The sequence below is a fragment of the Danio rerio genome, chromosome 20 (genome assembly GCF_049306965.1).
Source record: "Danio rerio strain Tuebingen ecotype United States chromosome 20, GRCz12tu, whole genome shotgun sequence".
NCBI lineage: Eukaryota > Metazoa > Chordata > Actinopteri > Cypriniformes > Danionidae > Danio > Danio rerio.
This window is the reverse complement of record NC_133195.1, coordinates 4,938,700-4,962,696: the sequence shown is the minus strand read 5'-3', so window position 1 is coordinate 4,962,696 and position 23,997 is coordinate 4,938,700. Positions and strand designations below refer to the sequence as shown.

Below are 23,997 nucleotides of genomic sequence, written 5' to 3'. Positions count from 1 at the left end.
TGTAGAATGACCTATTTACAGTTGAAACCAGAAGAAAGTTTACATACACTCTAAAAAAAGAAACAACCATTTTTTTTAAATGTCTGTTGGTAAATCATACTAAACATTTACTATTTTAGGTCTGTTAGGATTACCTAAATCATTTACATTTGCTAAATGGCAAAATAATGAGATTTATTTTTCTAATTAATTTCTAGACAGTCAAAAGTTAACATTTCCTGGATGTTTTTTTTTTAGCTTTGCTTTTAAACTGTATAGACTTTGGTCAAATGTTTTGGGTATCCTTGCACAAGCTTCTCACAATAGTGTAAAGAAATTTTGGCCCATTCCTCCTGCCAGAATTAGTCAGATTTATTGGTTTGTCTTGCTCGCACAAGCTTTTTCAACTCTGCCCACAAATTTTCTATAGGATTGACATCAGGGCTTTGTGATGGCCATTCCAAAACATTCACTCTGTTGTCCTTAAAGCACATTTGAACTCATTTGGCAGTGTGCTTATGTCATGATCTGTTTGGAAGACCCATTTGTGGCCAAGTTTTTATTTCCTGGCTGATGTCTTGAGATGTTGCTTCAGTATTTCTACATAATGTTCTTTCTTCATGATGCCATCTATGCTGTAAAGTTAACCAAAACAGCCCCACAACATGATGCTGCCGCCCCCATACTCCACAGTTGGGATGGTGTTCCTAGGCTTGTAAGCTTTCCCCTTTGCCCTCCAAATGTAACACTGGTCATTATGGCCAAAAAGTTCAATCTTAGTTCCATCAGACCACAGGACATGTCTCCAATAATTATTCTTTTCCCAGTGTATTTTAGCAAATTGTAATCTGGCTTTTGTGTTGATTCTGGCTTGTTGATTTTGCCATGTTGTCACACAAGGAAGCTTGAGGTTTGAGGTTTTCCTTAAATACTATTCTACAGTTGTGCCTCCAGTTAACTTAAATGTTTTCAATTAGCCAATCAGAAACGTATAAAACCTCAACACCACCATCTGAGCTGTTACATAATCGTATCATATGTGAACTTGACTTTCAAGAAACGTTATAACAATTTCTCCAATAGAAATCTCTCTTATTATTCTGCTATCAAGCAGAACAGAAACTAATTCGATAATCCTAACTTACCTACAGTAAAAGAGAACACGTTTAGTCACATTAACATCTGATGTTTTTTAATGGTTATGTGCCTTTTTATACAGTGTATGTAAGACTCCGGTTTCAACTGTATATAGTCCAAAGGTTGAGTTAATATTAAATATTAAGATTGTATAAATTTAATTCAAAGTCTAACCAAAAAAATCTGACCTTATGCTCTCTGCAGAAACTCATAGACCAAGTGACTAGAAATAATCACCACAAAAGAAAAGTATAACTACTAGACATTGTAAAAGATATATATATATTTTATTATATTAATATTAAGTATATAATATTGCTTATTCGAATACATCAAGTGAACACATTTTAGAGAACAAACACAAATATATATTATTACAAATTACCAGATAATTATTATAACTAGAAGTAGTAGCAAACAGTATTCCAGGCTGTTTAAATGTTGCATAGTTCTGCAAAAAAATGTTTCCTGAAGTTTCTAGAATCTATTAGTGATCCTGATTATTATTGATTTGCTATAGCACTGTCATTCCGAGTCAAATCAAATGCGTTAGTGCGGTCATTCTATTAGCTACTTATCCGCTTGTCTGATGTATAAATTACACCTGCAGAAAGGAACTTAAGGCTTTAAACCCATTTTTTAATTATTACTACTCAAGTGCTTATTGTTGGATGAGGGCGGCTGTGTTTATCAGCCATTTCTGCTCTAACTGTATGGAATTTAAAGCTGTAATCTGCAATTTTCCAAAATGGCTGGAATTAGCATGGACTGATTCTGAAGACAAATAGCCAGACAGACGGTATAATTACTGTCGCGAAACCATTAACCTCCAGCCAGATGGCATGTTTTTCCCTCCCTCTGTTGTGTTCGGGGTCTGCCACCTTTTCCCACCCTTCGCAATCATGGTTCATTATGTGTTACATACACGATATGAATTCAACGGCGCTTCAAAACATCTAACAAGAGAAGTACATTTGCTAGCAGACATGCTAATAGATAAAGCTGTTGTCAATAGGATTTTGTCAGATGGGATTAGACGATGGCTATGTTTCCATCCGAGGATACGAATTAGATATATCGCATGAAATATTTGCGCGTAAAGCAGCGCTTCCATTTTTAAGAGTCCAAACTGGCGCCAAAAACAAACAGATGCTCAAGACAGGTCTGGAGGTAATAATACTGACCCACTTTGAGGACAGACTTTGGCTGAGGGATTGTAGAATGTTTCAGATGTTTAACAATGTGGTCGGGACATTGGTTTGTTCGTTAATGCCATCCAATCACAAGCATTTTTGTCATCACATGATCTGTTTAAATTAAATCACATGACTATTTTCGATGCGCATGCTGGAATTTATTCAGTAGTTAGGTGCGTTCGACTTCATGCAGAGCTGCGCAGACTGATCGAAATTTTAAAGCTGGTTAGAAATTTTGTCCGGATTGACGATGCGAGGACGCCGCGTGACTGTCACATGCGGCATCAAAGTACCGCAACAGTGCTCCGAGATCAGACGACTGAATCAGCCAGTGCAGCATCTGAAGAGCGACTGCTGGAGCTGCGATGACGACACCGATATTACACGATTGGCTGGATTCACCGCATGACAACAACCATGTGTGTTTTGGGTTTATTATTGGACAAATTAAGTTAAAGAACTATTTTATTAAATAATTATACAATTATTTATACGATAATAAAATATTTCATTACCTGTCTAGTCGTTTATACACAAGTTTAATCATCTGAAGAGCGACTGCTGGAGCTGCGATGACGACACCGATATTACACGATTGGCTGGATTCAACGCAAGACAACAACCATGTGTTTTTTGAGTTTATCATGGGATAATATCCGTCTCTCTTTGTAAAACAAACTATTAACAATTCACTCTTCATACCCTCTCTATCTTGTACGCATCATGCTTTTTAAAAGACTACAAATATTTTACTGCAGTATCATCTTTTGGTAAAAAATCTAATTATAAACGTTAGACTGTTTGCATATTTATTCTCGACCTTTTTTTACACAGACTATTTACTGCATTCAGCTCCATGAACGATTTGAATGATATATTTTAGTGAATAACCTCAATATTAACTCAAATAAGTCTTGAAATAAAATAATTATCCCCATTGACCCTGACACCCCCGAAGCTTTCTTAACAAATTAAGTTAAAAAACTATTTTATGAAATAATTATACAATGATTTACATGATTAATATATATATATTTTTCCTGTCAGGCCATTTATACACAAGTTTTAAAAGTGACATTAATGTACCTGCTCATTCTGGGAAACTTCTGCTGAAAGTGTAGGAATGTCCTTTTGTTCAATCTTTTTGGATTAAAGTGCTTTTTTTTAATGGTTTTATTATCCAAAATAATCTTAATCATTGTCAACAATTAATCAAACACCTTGTTTTGGGTTTTACATTAATATATAGGAAAGTTTTATATCTATAAATGTAAATAAATGTAAACCCCTTTTTGCATATTCAAACAAGAAGTATTAGCCTAGACTGATGTTTAAACCCCAAGATCAGGGGTCACCAATCTCGGTCCTGGAGAGCCGGTGTCCCTGCTGGGTTTAGCTCCAACTTACCTCATCACACCTGCCTGGGTGTTTCAAGTATACCTAGTAAGACCTTGATTAGCTTGTTCAGGTGTGTTTGATTAGGGTTGGAGGTAAAATCTGCAGGACACCGGCCCTCCAGGAACAAGTTTGGTGATCCCTGCCCTAGAGTTTGTGCTTATTGCTTTGTATTTATTAGTCCTGTTCATTTTCATGCTTATATCACCCTCTCGTTTCCCCTTATTTCTCTCATGCATTTGTTATGTATTTAATTCATAATTCCCTTATTGTTTAAAAATGAACTATAGTTTGTAGAGACTGTGTCATGTCATGTCATTTTCATCCGCTTATCAGGGGCCGGGTCGCGGTGGCAGCAGTCTTAGGAGAGAACCTCAGACTTCCCTCTCCCCAGACACTTCCTCCAGCTCCTCCGGGGAAATCCCAAGGTGTTCCCAGGCCAGCTGAGAGACATAATCCCTCCAGCGTATCCTGGGTCCTCCCCAAGGCCTCCTCCAGACTGTATTCTCTTGTATTTGTAGTGTAAAAGTTTTGTTGTTATAAAAAATAAACGATGATGACGCCATGTGATCGGTCATCATGACTGCATCATAACTTTGAGCCCCGAAGTGTCCGGCTTGACGGCTCCGTTTTCAGCTCCGCCTCCGCCTGCGCTCAGCTAATCCAACACAATCTAATTCGTATGAATTCGTACGATCTAATTCGTACAATTTAGTACGATTTGCTCATCCCCCAATGACAGTCAGGTTTAGGGGTGGGGTTGGGTGCCACGCCTCCTTTTTAAAATCATACAATTTTGTACGACTGAACTCCAATTCGTACGAATTAGCCACTAAATTGACACGACGTAAAATTCTTACGTTTTCTCGTGAGATCAGGCTGGCTAATCTCGTTGATCACCGGCTGCAGCCCATAGTTTAAGTCGAACGCACCTATTGTGTTCCCATTTAAGATTACGCACATTTTTTTAGCGGACAAAAAGTTGATCATACGTTTACGCTTACATTTATTGTGCGCATTTTCAACTATTTCCGCATCTTGCCGCTTTTATTAAGTCATTTGCTTATGCGCACATCCAAAATGAACAAATATAGATGGATGGAAACATAGTTATGGCCTCCAAAAAAATGTAAATCATTTGAACAAATTAGCTGGATTGAATACATTTATATAGCTTGAGTTGTAGTAGTGAGATGTTAAATATAGTAGGAATGCTTTCCTTAGGCTGGAGCTGCTCACCATATTTTACCATGGCGACATTCGTACCAATATAGAATTAACTGGAGGACACAGGTTGATTAAATATACTTTGCTTAGAGAAAAAAAACAAACAGGATTGTTCTTCAGGCTGGAGCTTCTTCTCACCACATCTTCACATCCCTGAGCTCTAGATCTCCCATGATCTCCAGCACATCCACACTGCTCAGATCCTGCACGCGGTGCTTGTAGCTCAGTTGGTGGAAGCCGTTTACTGCCACTTTAAACTCCTGAGCTTCGCACAAGATGATCATCTGACAGAGAAGATCAGGAGGTCAGTCAAATCTGCTTATTTTTTTATATTTAAACATAATTGTTCAACTCAACTGTTCATCTTTATATGCTATATAACTGCAGGTTAACTATGTTTATGAATAATAACTGTTAAAATGTATTAGTTATACTAAATTAAAGTTTTTAGTAACTAATAAAGTTATGATAACTAATGACCTCAACTTTTCTGAATTTAATTGTAATGCAATAATGTGCACCTTTTGTAAAGCTGCTTTGAAACAATAATCATTGTAAAAAGCGCTATACAAATAAACTTGACTTGAATTTTATTTCTCTGGTCAAGAAAAAAAGGACCATCATGCATATTACCAGGGAAAAAAACTCTTTATATTGACCTTATTCTAAAATGCGGAAGTGCCCCTGTTTTCGCGATTGTCTTAGAACTTCCGTTTCAGTCGCCTATGGGAGAAATGACAAGGAATAATGAACGGCAAAAAAACGGTCAAACTACTTGCTCTACAAACAAATGTTTGCATGACTATACAGACCAAGTAGAATAATATAACAAGGAAATATCAGTTTACAACATCAAACAGCGAAACGAGCAGTTTTTAATGTCTAAAAATGAATGGAAGTGAATGAGACCGGAAGTCTCGTGCCAAAAAGATTCAAATGGCAGCGCCCGCTCGTCGGCGGAGAATAAGGTGAATACCAAATATCTACCAAAACTAGTGGTGGGCCGTTATCGGCGTTAACGCAAAACTTTTATCGCACGATAAAAAAAATATCGCTGTTGATCTATTCTCAAAATTGGGTTGGGAGCTGGGTCTATTCTCTGAAGCTGTGATGGCTTTCACCTTGATATTTTAGCACGGATGTATACCTGACCGGTGAGTCCTTCTGAATCAAATCAGCAGGACGCCCTTCTGGATTTTTCACTTACTTCGAAGGCACTACTGACTATGTTTACATATATAAGCTGTAAATGTACTTGCTTCAAAAACAGCGGTGTTACTCCCCTGATACTGATAATAAAATCACAGAGCAGTGCAATATATTATGAAACAACTAAATAGGGAAAAAATATTGAGTTTAAGTAATTTAAATGCCAAGAAAGATAGAAGTTAATGAATAAAAGCTACTTTTTATCTTTGGAATAATGTGAACTGTTGAATGAGCATTTAGTACAAGAATAGAGTTCATTTTAATTTCACGTTAGCTTTAAATTTCAGAAATTTAGAGACAAACAAGGTTTGATACCTCGAAGTATTCGCCAGGGGAGAAGGGAAACCTGGGCAGCGAAACCTCCTCAGATCCCCAACAGCCTCGAAGGAACGAGTTTCGAACAAAAGATCCAGTTTTGAAACGAGGGTTTAAATGACAAGCTATGTCCTCCGAGTTACTGATGCGCAGGTTTACTGCGAAGCTTTAGGAAGATAAAAAGATACTCAAGATATGAGTCAAAACATGTTAAAGCACAATTTGAGAAATAAGTCCAGTTCAAAGCGATAGTTCACCCCTAAATTTGAAAGATATCCTTAAGAATATTGGAGAAAAAAAATCAATTAAACAAAACTATGGAAGTCAATGGCTAGGGTTGGGCGATGTTGACCAATTTGGCTTCGCACGATGTCTAATGTGAAACGTCGCGATGGACGATGGCATCGTTGTCATAGGCGGAGGTGAATTAATTATTTATGAATAATTCATTAATTCATAATGAATTAATTATTTGTAGCCTAATGCTAACGTTTAAACTACCTGACCCGCATGGTCTTTGTTTTACCCATAAACAAATCATAAATAAATGAAGATAAGTTGCACACCTTTCAATTTCTTTTTCCGCAGGAGGTTGGTCGGTAAAAAAGGTGCACAACCAACGGTGTCTAAGATTTTCTCTAAAATTACAAAGTACAAGTGTGGAAGTGAAAGACTGAAGCAATGTTGTGACACGTTACCTGATAGATTCAAAAGATCAAAGAGTCGTTAAGATAGAGACAAGATTAATTAAATATCATGTTTAACATCTTTAATGAGACGCGATCCAGCGATACATCCTTAATAAACTGTCCGACGTGCACTGCTCTCTAGAGCTCGGATGAGCGCATGCCAGTGTGTGTGGTTGCGTGGTGTGCGTTTTTAGCGGATGGAGGGCTGTTCAGAAATGCTAGGTAAAACACTGTGTGAATGTGGATCATTTTCATTCTAAAATGCCATTTTAATACCAAGACGTATTAGTGTAAACGGGGCCTAAGTGTGTATTTTTCGTGAGCGGGTTTGCGACAGAAGGAGCATCGTGTTGTTTGTTGGCCATGGGCGATGGACGATAGACGATGGCACAACCCTATCGATTGCAGTTCTTTTCTCCCCAACATTCTTCAGTAAATCTTCCTTTGTGTTCAATTGAAGAAAGAAACTCAAACAGGTTTGAAACAGGATGAGTAAATGGCAGAATTATAATTTTGGGCTGAAGTGAACCATCCCTTTATAATGACTAATAGCACTGATTAAATATACATCTGGAAATGTTTTCTGTATTTTCTTCTCATACCTGTGTGGGGAACCAGGGATCTGACCCTTCACCATAATGGAATCTCCTGGACTTAAACCTTTCGCGAGTTTGCTCCTAAATGGAAGGCTCTGGAAATAAAAAGTAAAAATCAACAATGATGAAAAATTCAGCACAAGAAAAAAGAAGAGAAAAGGCAACATTTACAAAAAAACAACATGTCGCTAGATATTAATGGCTGCCAACCACCTAAAATTCAAGGCTATTGTTCACCAGAATGTTGTCACTATGTCACAAAGGGCTGGAATACACTACAATTGTTTGTATGTTTTACATTTAGCATGAAACAGCCCATAGGACATACATGTCTCAGCCTATGTCATTGCTCTGGGTATGTTTTGCTGCATGTTTCAGATGACAAATCCAGTAGAAGGCACCATCTACATTTCTGTGAATCTGAAATCCGTTACTTATGGATGGACTTATTTGCGCTGATGCTCAACACACACACATCTGTTAATATAAAAAAAAAAAAAGTTCTCCGGGGTGTCCTGAACCTTTAAGTATGACACCCAAAAATAAGCAACAGTTTTAGTCATGCTTTAATTAGCAAACACCATTAAGATAATGAACAGAACATACATACTTGATGGTTGCTAATCAGTAAAGGTGCTTGCTGTTTTAAACAAAGAGTTCACCCCCCCCCCCCCCCCCCCCCAAAAAAAAATCACTATTTACTTATAGCTTAAACCTTTATATCTTATGTTGAACACAAAAGAAGATATTTTAAAGAAAGCTGATTGCCACAGAAGGAAAAATAAACACAATGAAAGTCAATGGTTACAGCTTTTCAGCGTTCTTCAGAATATCTTCTTTTGTGTTCAACAGAGGAAAGAAACTCAAACAGGTTTGGAAGAAGTGAAGCGTGAGTAAATAGTGTGTATTTGTTCCTGGTTGCGTCTAGACTGTCAGGCACCCACCTCAATTTGATTTCAGCCATTGTGAAATCAAGTTATCCCGATTGATTTACAGTTTAAAGTAATGCTGTCACATAAAAACTGCTGTCACATGTGACAACAATTTCATGTTTGCCCTTTAGGAAAAATGTATTCAGCCTAACATGTACTCACCGTGTCACCTGACTCCGACATGACTGACTATTGGATAAAAGAGGAGGGAATGTTACAATTTAACAGCTTTGGCTAAGCTATGTATTATACTGCAAAACAAAGACACAGAGAAAGATCTGTAATATACATACATACAAATAATATACAAATATCATGGTATACATACATTTATATATATTTATATATATATATATATATATATATATATATATATATATATATATATATATATATATATACACACACACACACACACACACACACACACATACAGTTTAATGACAAATAATATTTGATAAGTATCTCTAGTTTTTAATCAGAAATTTATTTTTTTTAAATTATAGTAATATTAAAAGGAAATAAATGTATATTTGTATACATTTGATCAAATAAATAAACAATTTTGACTACTGTGTGTCTATATCTATATGCACACACACTCACATATACATACATATACACACACACACACACACACACACACACACAAATATATATATATATATATATATATATATACACACAGTATATATGTATGTGTACACACACACACACACACACACACACACTACCTGACAAAAGTCTTGTCGTCAATCCCACTTGTGGAAGCAGCAACTAATAACTTGACTTCTATTCGATCATTTGGGAAAGTGGCAGGGGGTGGATTTTTCTGATGAATCATCTGTTGAACTGCATCCCGATCATCCCAAATACTGCAGAAGACCTACTGGAACCCGCATGGACCCAAGATTCTCAAAGCTATCAGTCAGGTTTGGTGAAGGAAAAATCATGGTTTGGGGTTACATTCAGTTTCCACATCAAAGTTCCTGAATGTAAACAAGGTCAATGTGCTCCAGGATTGGCCAGCTTAGTCACCAGATTTGAACATTATTGAGCATGTCTGGGGTAAGATGAAGGAGGAGGCATTGAAGATGAATCCAAAGGATCTTGATGAACTCTGGGAGTCCTGCAAGAAGGCTTTCTTTGCCATTTCAGATGACTTTATTAATAATTGATATGAGTCATTGCAGAGATGTATGGATGCAGTCCTCCATGCTCATGGGAGTCATACATAATATTCATTCTTTCTCTACTGCAGCATGACTTTATTTTCTATACTGGACATTATTCCTGTTAAGTGACAAGACTTTTGTCTAAGCAAAGTCAGACCTTACTGTCCTAATTAAATAATTAAAAATCAAGGCATGATCATATTTTATTTTGCTAAAATAAGCATAATCTAGAGGTCTTTGCCTTTTAAATTAGCCATGTGTGGTACCAAATGATTAACTAGAAGTCAAGTTATTATTTGCTGTTCCTAAAACTTGGATAGGCGACAAGACTTTGCAGTGTGTGTATATGCATGCATGTATGTATATATTATATACATACATATTATATACATGCATATATATAAACTTTGTTATAGATACTTACATAAGGCTGTGGTCTTTTGCTTGCAACTGCATTTGAAGGCATGACAGGGCTCTGAAAATAAAACAATCATGTTTATATCGCAAAACGATTCACAACCATCACCATTACAAACATAACAAATAATTATACTATTATAAATACAGTTGAAGTCAGAATTAATAGCCCTCCCTTTAAATTTTTTTTTCTTTTTTAAATATTTCCCAAATGATGTTTAACAGAGCAAGGAAATTTTTACAGCACGTCTGATAATATTTTTTTTTCTGCAGAAAGTCTTATTTGTTTTATTTCGGCAAGAATAAAAGCAGTTTTTAATTTATTAAACACCATTTTAAGGTCAAAATTATTAGCCCCTTTAAGCTATAGATTTTTTCGATAGTCTACAGAACAAACCATCGTTATGTAATAACTTGCCTAATTACCCTAACCTGCCTAGTTACCCTAATTAAGCCTTTAAATGTCACTTTAAGCTGTATAGATGTGTCTTAAAAAATATCTAATAAATCAGGGGGGCTAATAAATCTGACTTCAACTGTATACTAATATAAATATACTGTTTAGTAGGCCTGTCACGATAAATAATTTTTGTTGTGCGATATACAGGCACAGAAATTGTTGCCATAAGCAATTTTATTGTCCTTTTGAGATCATTATATGCAACGGATTATACAACACTATAATAATGCAAATACCCTTAAAGGCTTTCAAGGGACAAAAAACTTTTGATCCTTAAGGGTATTATTCGATATTGATATTGAATTCGTATTGATTCGATAATCTAATGTCAAAACAGTAAATGTCTAATTACATATCTTATTAAATATCCTATAAAGTACATGTCGAATTATAAACATCGACACCGGTGAAGTAGAATGTAAATGTCCTTGTAAACTGGCTTTACTTTTAGTTGTGAATTTGTAAACATATGCTGCGTCCCAATCCGTAAACCATGCGTCTTAAATAGTATATGAAAATAGAATTAGTATGTTACCATAGTATGTTAAAAAGAGTATGCCAGAGGATCCCGGATGGTTTGCTATTTCCGGTAAAAAATGTAAGTGCAGAAGCGTTCATACTCTAACTCAGGGGTCACCAAACTTGTTCCTGGAGGGGCCGGTGCCCTGCAGATTTCAGCTCCAACCCTAATCAAACACACCTGAACAAGCTAATCAAGGTCTTACTAGGTACTCAAAACACCCAGACAGGTGCATTGAGGCAAGTTGGAGCAAAACCTTGGAGGCACACCGGCCCTCCAGGACCGAGATTGGTGACCCCTGCTCTAACTGTTGATATTGCCCAGAATACACTGCGCGTTGGATGTGAATGTGATTAGAACTACAAACGCTTGTGAACAGTGTAAATAAACTACACACATGATGGACGCGCGAGACAAACAGCCAAGTAGAGAGGCTTCGGTAAAGATGTTTGAATGACTGTTAGTCAATATCTAGCCCACTGGAAAATATTTAAATCGCATTATCTGTGTTATATTTCATCTGCAACAACAATACTGAACGTATTCACCTTATTCTCAGCTGACGAGCGGGCGCTGCCATTTGAATATTTTTGTCTCGCGACTTCCGGTCACATTCACTTCCATTCATTTTTTGACATTAACAACTGCTCGTTACGCTGCTTGATGTTGCAATTTAATATTTTCTTATTATATTATGCTACTTGGTCTGTGTAGTCATGCAAACATTTGTTTGTTGAGGAAGTAGTTTGGCCATTTTCTGCCGTTTATTATTCCTAGCAGGCCCGGATTGGCTAATCGGGAGGACCGGGAGAATTCCCGGTGGGCCGGTCTGTTTTTTGGCCGCGAGGGCCGGTGTTCCTAGCTCCAGAATCTGTTGCTCTCAGCAGTCACACTTTTTAAAAATTATTTATTTATTTACTTGACCACAGCCTTCTTATTCATTATTTTACCGCAGCTCTGCTCTTTTTATCTATTTTCTCGTAGCCTCGTGAGCAGGATGCAGCCTGCAGGTTAATGATGATATAACTAGATAAGTCACTATTCAATGTATAGCTGTTGTGGTACAGTGGTAAGCACGTTAGGTTATGACGCCACCAACCCGGGTTCGGACCTCATCTGAATGACAATTTTTTTTTTCATTTTTATTGTTAAGACATATAATACTGTAAGGGTTGTTGAACATTTGAAGTTCTAAAACAGCTGTTTTCTCAAAAAAAGACGTGATAGTGTAATTAGAAACTGAATTGGAAATGACCTTATTTTATTATAGTCAGTGGTGAACTGAGGTGGGCCGGTCTGAGGCTTGAAACTCCAGGGCTGAAAAAGAGTCCCACTCTGGCCCTGATTCCTAGTCATTTCTACCATAGGCGACTGAATCGGAAGTTCTAAGACAATCGCGAAAACAGGCGCACTTCCGCATTTTAGAATAAGGTCAATATAAAGACGCGTTTGGACTTCAAAACGTCTGAATGCATATTACCCAGAGACCTGAGAAGATTTCTCTGCATGAAAGACTCGTGAATGGGAGATAAGCCTACTGCTGCTTCTCCAATAAGATAGGAAATTAAATACAACAGAAATGTGGATGGTGTGTGGATGATTGATAGGGGGCATAACTAAGCAACACAGCGATCTGTTAAAGAGGAAGTAGTAAGTCCTAAAGCTTGCATACTCTTCTGCTGCACACTCAAAAGTATACACTTTTCCTTCACAAAGTAGTACATACTTTTAGGGTGCAGTATAAGTATACAAATTGGGACGCAGAAATATATTGAAACACCAAAAATGATTGAGGTCAGGTCCAAGTATTGCACGATAAGTTGATATACTAATTGCGACAGACCTACTGTTTAGAAAAAGCTATATCTGCATTATGTACTGTACTTTGTGCCTCAAATCTACAATTAAAAAGAAACACTATTTAATGCAATACAAAAAAACAGCTTATATGTAATAAACGCTTATACATCTCAAAACACAATGCTCCAATATGTATTATGTGTTCATAAATCTGTCACTCTCACTGAAACTGTAGTTGATTTTCCTTCTGTTTTAATGTCAATAAAAAACAGATTCATAGAAGCATCTTACCTTGCTTTCTGAACTGGGAATAAACCCAATGGCCTGAATTTGAACCTTCCCGGATATATTCAGTGTGTCCACCTTCTTTAGCTCTACCCTCTGCCGGTACTCCAGCAGGTGAGAGCCGTTTACCGCCACCTGGAGGACGAAAAAACAACTGTGTCATTTGTGAAACGCCAAAAGTATCTGGATGCAGCCTTTATGATGCAAGCTGAGATTGCATCACTCAGCGATGCACCCTCAGACACAATGCACTTAATGGAGTGAGTGACGTCACCGTGACGGGTAGGGTTAGGGGTGGGGTTAGGTGAGTGCATTAAAAAGCATTGGATGCAGCACAGATTGCACTGCACCAAGTCTGCATCCAGACTCCTCTCGAAAACTCTGCCGTTTAGAGCAGGGGTTCCCAAACTTTTCAGCACGCCAAAATGACAATGCCAGTGACTCACGACCCCCAGTATCATCTGAGGTGGTTATAAATACTGAAACCTTGCATGTAATGGCGCACAAACACCAATAGACCCAAGTCTATTCTTCGTTTACTTTTTTTTAAAATGTATGTGAGTGCTGTAAATGGGGCAGAAAGTTTAACCTGGTGTTATAAAATCAATCTGCTGCATCTGTTGCTATTGCTGTGTTCACACGGGGCTTCAGCGTCAACGCTTGACTGAAGGCGTGTCTGAAGTTGGGGATGCCGCGATCGTCATAGAAGCGTCAGCCAATGAAATTCAGTCAGCAATAGGCCACTGTCTAGCTGGTGTATTTGCATACAGCGATCTGATTGGCTGACTCTTCCGTCGGCGCTTGAAAAGTTGAGCTAGTCCCAACTTCTGCAGCGAGCAACGCCTCTGAAGCGGCACCGACGGATCCACAATGCAGTTCAGCAACGCTTGACATCACCCATTCAAAGAGAATGGGAAGCGTTGACGCTGACACCCCGTGTGAATGGGGCTGTAACTATCCCAGGGGTCGCAATTCAATAGAACTAGTAAATATAAGCTACTACAGTAACTATATAGTATATAGTAACTATAAACGACATTTTTTTCTTTCTTCAGTAGGTTATGGTTAAAATATTGTCATTCTTATGGTTTAATAAAAATAAATAGATTTTTTGGAAATCACCAGAGGGGTCCCGACCCCCACCAAAGAGCTTAGAATGACCAAGAGGTGACACTCTAGTGTAATTTGGGAAACAGCTACTAGAGGGCGCGGCGGCCATTTTGGAATGAAAACTCCAATAGAACAACAGCATATTATAATCTGTAAAATAAACTATTAAAAGTGCTGATGATTGTGATAGTAAGTGTTGTATTGTCGTCTTTCAGGTTGTATCTCAGCTTTAATACGCTTTTTAAATAGATAAATAAAAAACAAAGCAGCTGCTCGCCATCACAACAGTAATGAGATCCAATAGACGGCCGATCACTTTCCCTCCAAAATGGCGGAATCCAGGGATGTTGCTGGGCACTGCTGTTACAATGGAACGTTCTATTGAGTGTCGCCTCTTGGTCATTCTAAGCTCTTTCCTCCCACTTTGAGAACCACTGGTTTAGAGGACCAATGTAAAATGAGTAACATCTATTTTACCAGGAGCAAAATAAATGACAAATATTAATGATTGTTTACATCAAAAACACTTAATTTTTGGCCTATTTAATAGAAAAACAAAACAGTACCACCAAAAAGCGTGAGAGTTCAAAACACAATAGGAAAAGTCTTAATGTTAGCGCTCACTCAATACACAACTGTGACGTTGTTTTTATCAAACTCTAATACCACGTTTAATGTGTGAGCCTTACATAAAACATGGCTAAATAGTTAGACAAATGTATATTTCAATGTAAGCAAAACTCATAACACAATTAATGTATCCATACACAAACGAATGTTTGAATTTCTCCAATAAATCTTCCCCAAAACATGTTTTTGCTCTCACAAAAGTAGTTATCCTGAGAAATGTTCACTCTTTATTCATTTCCCGAAGGCAATTTGGTTGCAGCATACAAGCATGTCACACATAATACACAAAAGCACATTATACAATACAAATTCTACCCTAAATTTAAAAACTTTACAGCTGAGGAAATAAATGAAAGTTTAAACCGATTTGTTTTACTAATAGGAGTTCTATATCGAATACCAGAAGGGAGAAGATAAAACTCGTGGTGAATAGGATGAGAATCATCTGACAGAATGCTCTGAGCTTTGCTCAAAACTTGTCTATGGTATAACTGAGCCATGGTCATCTGTTTTCTCCCTGTTATTTTTCCTCCTAGGTTCACGATTTTCTCCAGACAACTCTTAATTTTCACACTTAGAGAATTGAACCCGCATAGCAAAGAAGAAGATAACAGTGACCGAATGTATGAACTGTAAAACATGCACATGAGTGAATTGTCTATATTAAAAGTTTGTAATATCTATAAACAGTATAGTCATTGTTGCCTCTTCCTACACAACATATTAGTAATAACAAAAAAGGACAATTTATTATCTAAATCAGTTCCCAAATACCTTTACTGATCAACACTCTCAACACCCACTCCATTAATACTAGTTTGCTTACCCTCAAATCATTAACAACATTCCTATTTTTGTCCTATAACAGGATTTATGTATATGATTCCAAGGTAAAAAACTTGTCATTTCCTCATAATATATAATATCGCCTACAGGGTATATGCCGAAGTATGCTAAAGAACTTTTAATTTGCCAGTAACCTGGGTTAAGCGCTTCCAGTGAACTGTATGGTATTGCAAAATCAGCGCGTTTAAGGTCAGCGATCTCCACTGGCTGAGTGATATCTGATATAAAGTGGGTTTCAGATAAGAAGCACTGCATTAAATTACATTTACCCCGCCATGTCTTTAAAATATGAACATTTATTTTACCCTACTATATTCAATGGAGCTTCTGCGCTAGCCTGCCTATCCTGACAGGCACGTGCACGTGTCTCGTTTTACGCTTGAGCAACTAAATGACTGCCAAAGTCTGTTTAACGGATTGTATATTAATAACATTACAACATCGATGCTGTAAAAGGAACCGTATAAAATGGAAAAAAGTCACATTAAGCATTCACCGGAAGTTTATCAGTATGAAAGAAACACTAGCTCAGCATATACCCTATTTTCTTATTTCTCTAGGAGCCTTTGTTTGAAGATACGGTCTGTCCGCATATGTACTCTGTACTCATTAGTCAGTTGGCCCAACAAATGGTGATTGGTCTGAACTCCATGGCCTATCAGGACATAATAAAAGGTATCTGGTGCTTGGCAGGTCGTATAATTTGGAAAAAAAAAAACTCAGATAAACAACACCACATGACATAACGCACCGTGCCATTATTTACTTAACAATATCAGAAAGACATGATGGAAAAGTCATAGACGATAAATTTAGGATACCCTTTTCAGCTGCCTGTGTAGAGCAACAACTCCTTAAACAAAACTTTTTTTGTATGACTTTAGCCTCTCTGACAGTTCTGGTATTATTTTGGTCAACTAGTTTATTGAGGTTTGTGGTCGTTAGTTTTGCTTTTTTCAAGCTCTCACCACAGTGTTTTAGTCAGGATGAGTTCTGGACTTGGACTGGACTAATGAACATCTTGGGCCCTGTCATATACTCACAAAGCACCATGTGTGCTTTAGGCATGGGACGATAACCGTTTTCAAGGTATAATGTGGTTTGGAAAAGTCAAGGCTTTTTAAACCACCAACATTTTCTGTAATACCATTTCTAAGGTATGAGTAGGAATTATTTTGGGTGTATCATAACTAATTTTTTTCTTGTCGGCTTAGTCCCTTTATTAATCCGGGGTCGCCACAGCAGATCAGCAGATAAGCCAACTTATCCAGCACGTTATTACGCAGCGGATGCCCTTCCAGCTGCAACCCATCTCTGGGAATCATCCACATACACATTCACACACACACACTCATACACTACGGACAATTTAGCCTACCCAATTCACCTGTACTGCATGTCTTTGGACTGTAGGGGAAACCGGAGCACCCAGAGGAAACCCACACGAAGGCAGGGAGAACATGCAAACTCCACACAGAAACGCCAACTGAGCCGAGATTCGAACCAGCGACCCAACGACCTTCTTGCTGTGAGGCGACAGCATTACCTACTGCGCCACTGCCTCGCCTGTATCATAACTAAAACCTTAACATATGAAATAAAAAATAATACATTTTTAGCTTGTATTTAATGTTTACAATGCAAATCAAATTAGATCCACATTATTGGGTAAACAAAGCAAGTCTCTCATATTTACTAAAAGACAAAACTGTAAAATGATAAACTGTATTGTAAATAAACCATATGAATATTTTCATATTAGTCAATAATATTATAGAAATTAGTTTAAAAACTGAATAAATTTATATTGACACACATTTACAAAAGTAAAAAGACAATCAATAATGGGCTAAAAATTCTGCGCGCCCAATATTTTTTTTATTATATCCAAAGATGCCATTTTAAAGTGTAAAAAATCTTTATATTTAAAACTAATAAAGACAGCAGAAGTCAAGGATTCATTTGAATTATTTAGCCTGACATGTTTACTGTTCCAAAATATTACAAATCTTTTAAATAATTAAATATATTGTGTTCAAAGGGGGAAAAAAGTTTAATTGTTTTTACCCAGACATTTAAAAATAATATATTTTAGAGCAATGAGCATTATACCGTGATACTGTAAAACCATGATACTTTTATTCAAGGTTATCATACCATTAGAATCTTATACCGTCCCATGCCTAGTGTGCTGCTAATTTTTTTTAGCTAGTTTGCACGTTGTTTAAATAGCAAATGCATTTGAACCTTTGGGTCTGTAAAGGAGGTGTGTTAAAATTTCCTTGCTCTGTTAAACATCATTTGGAAAAAAATGGTGTAACACAACTCACTCTGAAATGGGAGATGAGTCTCTGATTGTTTTAACGCAGGTTATGCTCAAAACACACCCATAACTCCTTCAGAGAGTAAAGATAACTCTTTTAGACCAGGCGCTGGGTGCACAGACTGTTTTTCCCCATCCTTAAAATAGCAAAACATTCAGACACATCCCTAAGTGCTGTTCTGTTGTAGGTTTGCTGTTATGCTTGGGATCATTGTCCTGTTTCATGACCCAGTTTTGTCCAAATGTAAGCTGTCAGACAGATGGTCGACTCAGTGACTGGAATGCGCAGGTCCTGTGGCCACAAAACAAGTCCAAAATCACTACAATTCCTCCAACATGCTGAACTTCTGCAATGAGGCGTTTGCGCTGATCTGCTCTTTAGGTTTTCTGTTTATGAAACTTTGTTCTAGAAGTCTAGTCTCTGGAACTCGTATAGCATGTTAACTTAATCAGAATATATTGGATTAATCCACTGGGAATACTGGTGTCTGTTTTGATTGTCTTTCAACACATCTAAGACTGATGATAGTGAACCCAAGACTTTAATTTTGAAAGATATGTATAAACATTATAACAATAATGGCACTGTGCAAAATGCCATGTAATGATATTAATTTTAGGTTTTATTTTTGAATTTTTAAGATCCAGGGGACTAAAAAAATAAAAAATAAAAGTCCAGGTATGAAAAACCATGGAATTTTATTTGATTGTCTTTATATCAACTTATATTACTTTTACCACTTTGTATTTTGCTTAAGATTTCTCTGTAAGAGTAACAGTTGTGCTAGTGAATGCAAAACACTGGAACATACATTTTTCACCCATCACCATATACATTTATGTGCACCTGAGAGCTATGTAATGATAATAATATTTCAGATTTCTGATATCAACCTAAAAGCATGAGCAAAACACAACAACATCCAGCTGCCTCACCTTCTTGAAAGAAAATACACTGTAAAAAAAAACAACAAAAAAAAAAAACGTAAATTTACAGTTTATTTCCGGCAGCTGGGGTGCTGAAAAAAAAAAGTAAAATAATACAGAAATTTACAGTAAAATAACGTACAGTAAATTGCAGAAATGTCTTTAATTGTAAATTACTGGTAAATTTCTGTAATTTAACCTCTGTTGTTTTACAGTAAATTTCCAAAATTTAACCTGTTATTTTACAATAAATTTCCATAAATTTAACCTGTTATTTTACAGTAAATTTCCGTAATTTAACCTCTGTCATTTTACAGTAAATTACTGTAAACTAACCTCTGTTATTTTACAGTACATTTCCGTAATTTAACGGCCGTTGCTTTACTTTTTTCCCCGCACCCCAGCTGCCGGAATAAAACCGTAAAATAATGGATTTTTTTACAGTGTAGTTACACAGTAATAAGTATACTAAAGCAGAAATAAATTTATAAATTTCTGTAATTTAACCTCTGTAGTTTTACAGTAAATTTCCATAATTTAACCTCTGTTATTTTACAATAAATTTCCATAAATTTAACCTGTTATTTACAATAAATGTCCATATATTTAACCTGTTATTTTACAGTAAATTTCCGTAATTTAACCTCTGTCATTTTACAGTAAATTAGTGTAAATTAACATCTGTTGTTTTACAGTAAATTTCCATAATTTAACCTCTGTTATTTTACAATAAATTTCCATAAATTTAACCTGTTATTTTACAATAAATTTCCATAAATTTAACCTGTTATTTTACAGTAAATTTCCATATTTTAACCTCTGTCATTTTACAGTAAATTAGTGTAAATTAACATCTGTTATTTTACAGTAAATTTCCGTAATTTAACCTCTGTCATTTTACAGTAAATTAGTGTAAATTAACATCTGTTATTTTACAGTAAATTACCGTAATTTAACCTCTGTCATTTTACAGTAAATTACTGTAAACTAACCTTTGTTATTTTACAGTAAATTAAATTTCCGTAATTTAACGGCAGTTTACTTTTTTCCCCGCACCCCAGCTGCCGGAATAAAACCGTAAAATAATGGATTTTTTTACAGTGTAGTTACACAGTAATAAGTATACTAAAGCAGCAATAAATTAATAAATTTCTGTAATTTAACCTCTGTTGTTTTACAGTAAATTTCCATAATTTAACCTCTGTTATTTTACAATAAATTTACATAAATTTAACCTGTTATTTTACAGTAAATTTTCGTAATTTAACCTCTGTCATTTTACAGTAAATTACTGTAAACTAACCTCTGTTATTTTACAGTACATTTCCGTAATTAAACGGCCGTTACTTTACTTTTTTCCCCGCACCCCAGCTGCCGGAATAAAACCGTAAAATAATGGATTTTTTTACAGTGTAGTTACACAGTAATAAGTATACTAAAGCAGCAATATTTCAAACCCATCTGTTCCATCTGTAACAAAGACCATGAATGCAATATCTGCCAGACGCAGATCTCAATGCCACAATAAGAAGTCTTTTTGATTTCTCCCCTGACTGCAGCCGCCTACTCGCGTCTATAGTCAAGGCAAGGTATACGGCATCTCAAATAAGTGAACTGATACAAAGAGCCACCATGTTTAGACTTTGTGGTAGCTTACTTCCCACACGGTAAGGAGAAGAGGTATTTTAAACAAACAAAAATTAATCAATTCAATGTTTACTTTATAATGAAAGCTAACATAATGTTGACTATGACATAAAAGAATTAAAGAAACATTCCACTTAAAAGAAAAAAAAAAGATTACTTTTTACGACTCCCCAAGAGTTAAACAGTTTAACTGGTAACATTTTTTAACCATTCAGCCGATTTTCTGATCCTGCAGGAGCACTTTTAGCTTGATAAATCATTGAATCGGATTAGACCGTTAGCATCTTATTCAAAAATGGCCAAAGATTTTCAATAGTTCTCTTCTCTCCTGTAGTTACAGTACAACGTATACTAAAAGACTGAAAATTGCTATTCTTCAAGCCGATATGGCTAGGAACTATACTCTTATTCTTGTGTAATGATAATCAAGGAACTTGCGCACTATTATACAACCTATAGCAACTTATAACTTTTATAGAAACTTTTAAATATTGTCTGTCTTAGTACACAATGTCAAGTTTTAAACAGGAAAATGATCAAAACGCTCTTTTTATTTTTTGAGCAAAACGCTAATGGTCTATTCTGATTCAATGATCTATGCTAAGATAAGCTAAGCTAAAAGTGCTCCCGCCAGACCTGGAAATCAACTGAATGGTTTTAAAAATGGTAAAACTCAATTGCTTGACTCTAGAGGAGTTGTAAAATGAGCCTATCGTCATAAAAGGGTAGTGTCTCTTTGGGTGCTTTCACATCTTAGTTCATTTGGTCCGGACCAAAAGCAACAAATGATACATTGTAGCATTTTTCTGCCGTTTTATGGTCATTTTCACACCACATTGATTGCTTTGTTCTGAACCAGCTGAAAAAAACTAAATGCAGTCATGTGACAAAATGTCATGTGACAAAATCCACATAAATCATTGGCCGGATGTTGTTGAACATAGTTCCTAAACTGCTTTTCTATTGGTCAGAATGGAGCTACAACTGCGCTGACTGATTGTATTCCTGGTCATAGTATACTATATAGTTTGTATACATCACTTTACACTAACCATACATTTCGAGAATGAAGCACGGCTGCAGCTGGAAAACAATATTTAATGCATTGCAAATGGCGAAGGCGCATCACAAGTCACTTCAGGAGGAGGCGTCAATTAATTTTGCTAAACTGTGACATGGTCATCTTCCAGAAATATTACCAATGATCCATCAGCTAATGTTTTTCCCTCTTTCTCTCTGTTTAAAATTGTTGGCAAAGCGCTGTCAACAATATTTTTCGTCCACATCCCATAAGATGGGATAGCACATCGGACTACGGCAGGTGGATTAGTCCAAACAGGCGCAGTACTTTTTGCAGTTGGGTCTGTTTTAGTTTGGATCTTATTCTCACCACAAACTAATCGCTTCAGGGTTCGTTTGAAAGCGTACCGAGACCACCTTTTTAAGCAGGTCTTAGTAGGCTTTTTTGGTCTGCTTTTAATGCACACTCGAGTGCGATTGCTACATTCACACCTGCCCAAACGAACCGCACCAAGAGGGTAAATAAACAAACTCTAGTGTGATTCAACTGAACTAAATAAGATGTAAAAATACCCCTTAAAGCTGATATGACATGGCATGATACAACAAACTCAGATTTCTAACCTTGAACAAGTCTTTCTGTACAAGTATGATGATTTCAAAGGCAGCGCCGTGACTGAAAGGCATCAGGTAGTGGATCTCCTCTTTTCCCCAGCGCTCCTTCTGCAGTGTATTACAGACGATGTAGGGAGATCGCGTGAAGCGAGGATTAAAATGAAAGGCCACATCTGCCCGAGGCTTCATGCTGCTCCCACAGGTCAGGTCAACTTGAAATCTACAAAACATCAGACTATTCAGAACTGTGGACAAATTTAAAATGTCATATCAATGCACAGCAAGTTGTTTGTTTAACCTACAGTAACAAAGATATGCATTGTCAACAGTTTTTTTATATATATATATACAGTCAAGGTCAAAATTAATGAACTGTATGTTTTTTCGTATGATTGCCTTGGAAACTTAATCATGCCTTCATAATTTACTTTTGAATTCTTTAATGAATATATTTCATTGTTTTACCCCAGACTTTCAGTCTTAATTTAAAGAAAAGTATTAATGATTTAAACAGAATTAAATAAAACATTTATTTTTGTGTGGAAATGATTTAAATGTCTCCTTATATTCACCCTAACAAACGAATACTCTGTTGTTGCACCCTGTTTAACATTACAAACAATTTTGCTAATCGATCACTATGCATGGAAGAAAATATAAAGGCTTTCCACACTTCCACTTCCGTATATACAGTTGAGGTCAGATTTATTAGCCCCCCTTTAATATTTTTTTTCTTTCTTAAAAGTTCCCAAATGATATTTAACAGAGCAAGGAAATTTTCACAGTATGTCTGATAATATTTTTTCTTCAGGAGAAAGTCTAATTTGTTTTATTTTTGCTAGAATAAAAACAGCTTTTTATGTTTTTTTTAATTAATAAAAAAAAAAAAAAAAACGAGGGCCAATAAAAGTGGCCAAGATATGGGTAGCAACTGAAATCTGCAAGAAGGTAGCTCTCCAGGAACAGGATTGAGCACCCCTGTTATCTCATATTGCAATTTGTAGTAGTACAATTTCCACCCATGAAAAGAAATGTTCCCTTCCACCTCAATTTTACTGAATTACTGGATGGAAAGGATCCTTTAAACGTGAAGCCAAAATCGATCCTTTTAAGTTGTCACCTGTCAGAACCACTGGGCACAGTGCCCTGAATGAGCACCATCTCGCCGGGTTGAAGTCCTCCCAGGATGGTACCAATATAAGGAATCGTCTACAGACAAAAATGATAAGAATGAGACAAACAGACAACATTTATTCTACCTTATACGTTTTCAATATACACGTGTTTATCCAAACACCACAGACAGATGACACATTATCAAATATGACCCCCGTCATATCATATACATCCGCCTGTAAGCAAACAAAGTTAAGATAAACTTACTGGATTCGTTATGGTCTGTTTCGGATTTGCGACCGACATCTTTGCAACGCCGTTCAGAAAGTCTATTATACGCTGTTATTACGAGTTAATCACTAGCTGAGGAAGAAAATAGAAACGCTTTCTGCGCTTTCACTTCCTAGAATGAGAACGACGCGTTTGGTGGC

General features: G+C 36.4%; 2 protein-coding genes across 6 annotated transcripts in view; one reads left to right on the top strand and one right to left on the bottom strand.

Moving 5' to 3' along the window:
* zdhhc14 (zDHHC palmitoyltransferase 14) overlaps positions 1-5,410 on the top strand; it is a 71,715-nt gene extending 66,305 nt beyond the window's left edge. For all 3 annotated transcript variants that reach the window (XR_012395661.1, XR_012395659.1, XM_073933097.1), the window contains one exon: positions 4,044-5,410. Coding sequence is in view for 1 of the 3 variants with exons in the window: in XM_073933097.1 (XP_073789198.1) it covers positions 4,044-4,154 (111 nt within the window). In the remaining 2 variants the exon portion in view is untranslated. The remainder of the gene's footprint in view (positions 1-4,043) is intronic.
* The window catches only part of lgals8a (galectin 8a), a 26,522-nt gene extending 2,546 nt beyond the window's left edge, over positions 1-23,976 (bottom strand). For 2 of the 3 annotated variants that reach the window (XM_073934048.1, XM_073934049.1), the window contains exons 1-9: positions 23,834-23,976; positions 23,571-23,659; positions 22,460-22,670; positions 13,339-13,467; positions 10,275-10,325; positions 8,838-8,864; positions 7,750-7,838; positions 6,459-6,624; positions 5,073-5,218 (exon numbers count right to left, since the gene is read on the bottom strand). In XM_073934048.1, coding sequence (XP_073790149.1) covers positions 5,073-5,218; positions 6,459-6,624; positions 7,750-7,838; positions 8,838-8,864; positions 10,275-10,325; positions 13,339-13,467; positions 22,460-22,670; positions 23,571-23,659; positions 23,834-23,872 — 947 coding nt within the window. In that variant the 5' untranslated portion in view covers positions 23,873-23,976. The remainder of the gene's footprint in view (positions 1-5,072; positions 5,219-6,458; positions 6,625-7,749; positions 7,839-8,837; positions 8,865-10,274; positions 10,326-13,338; positions 13,468-22,459; positions 22,671-23,570; positions 23,660-23,833) is intronic. The other variant, XM_073934050.1, reaches the window with a different exon arrangement.
* Between the last annotated feature and the right edge of the window lie 21 nt (positions 23,977-23,997).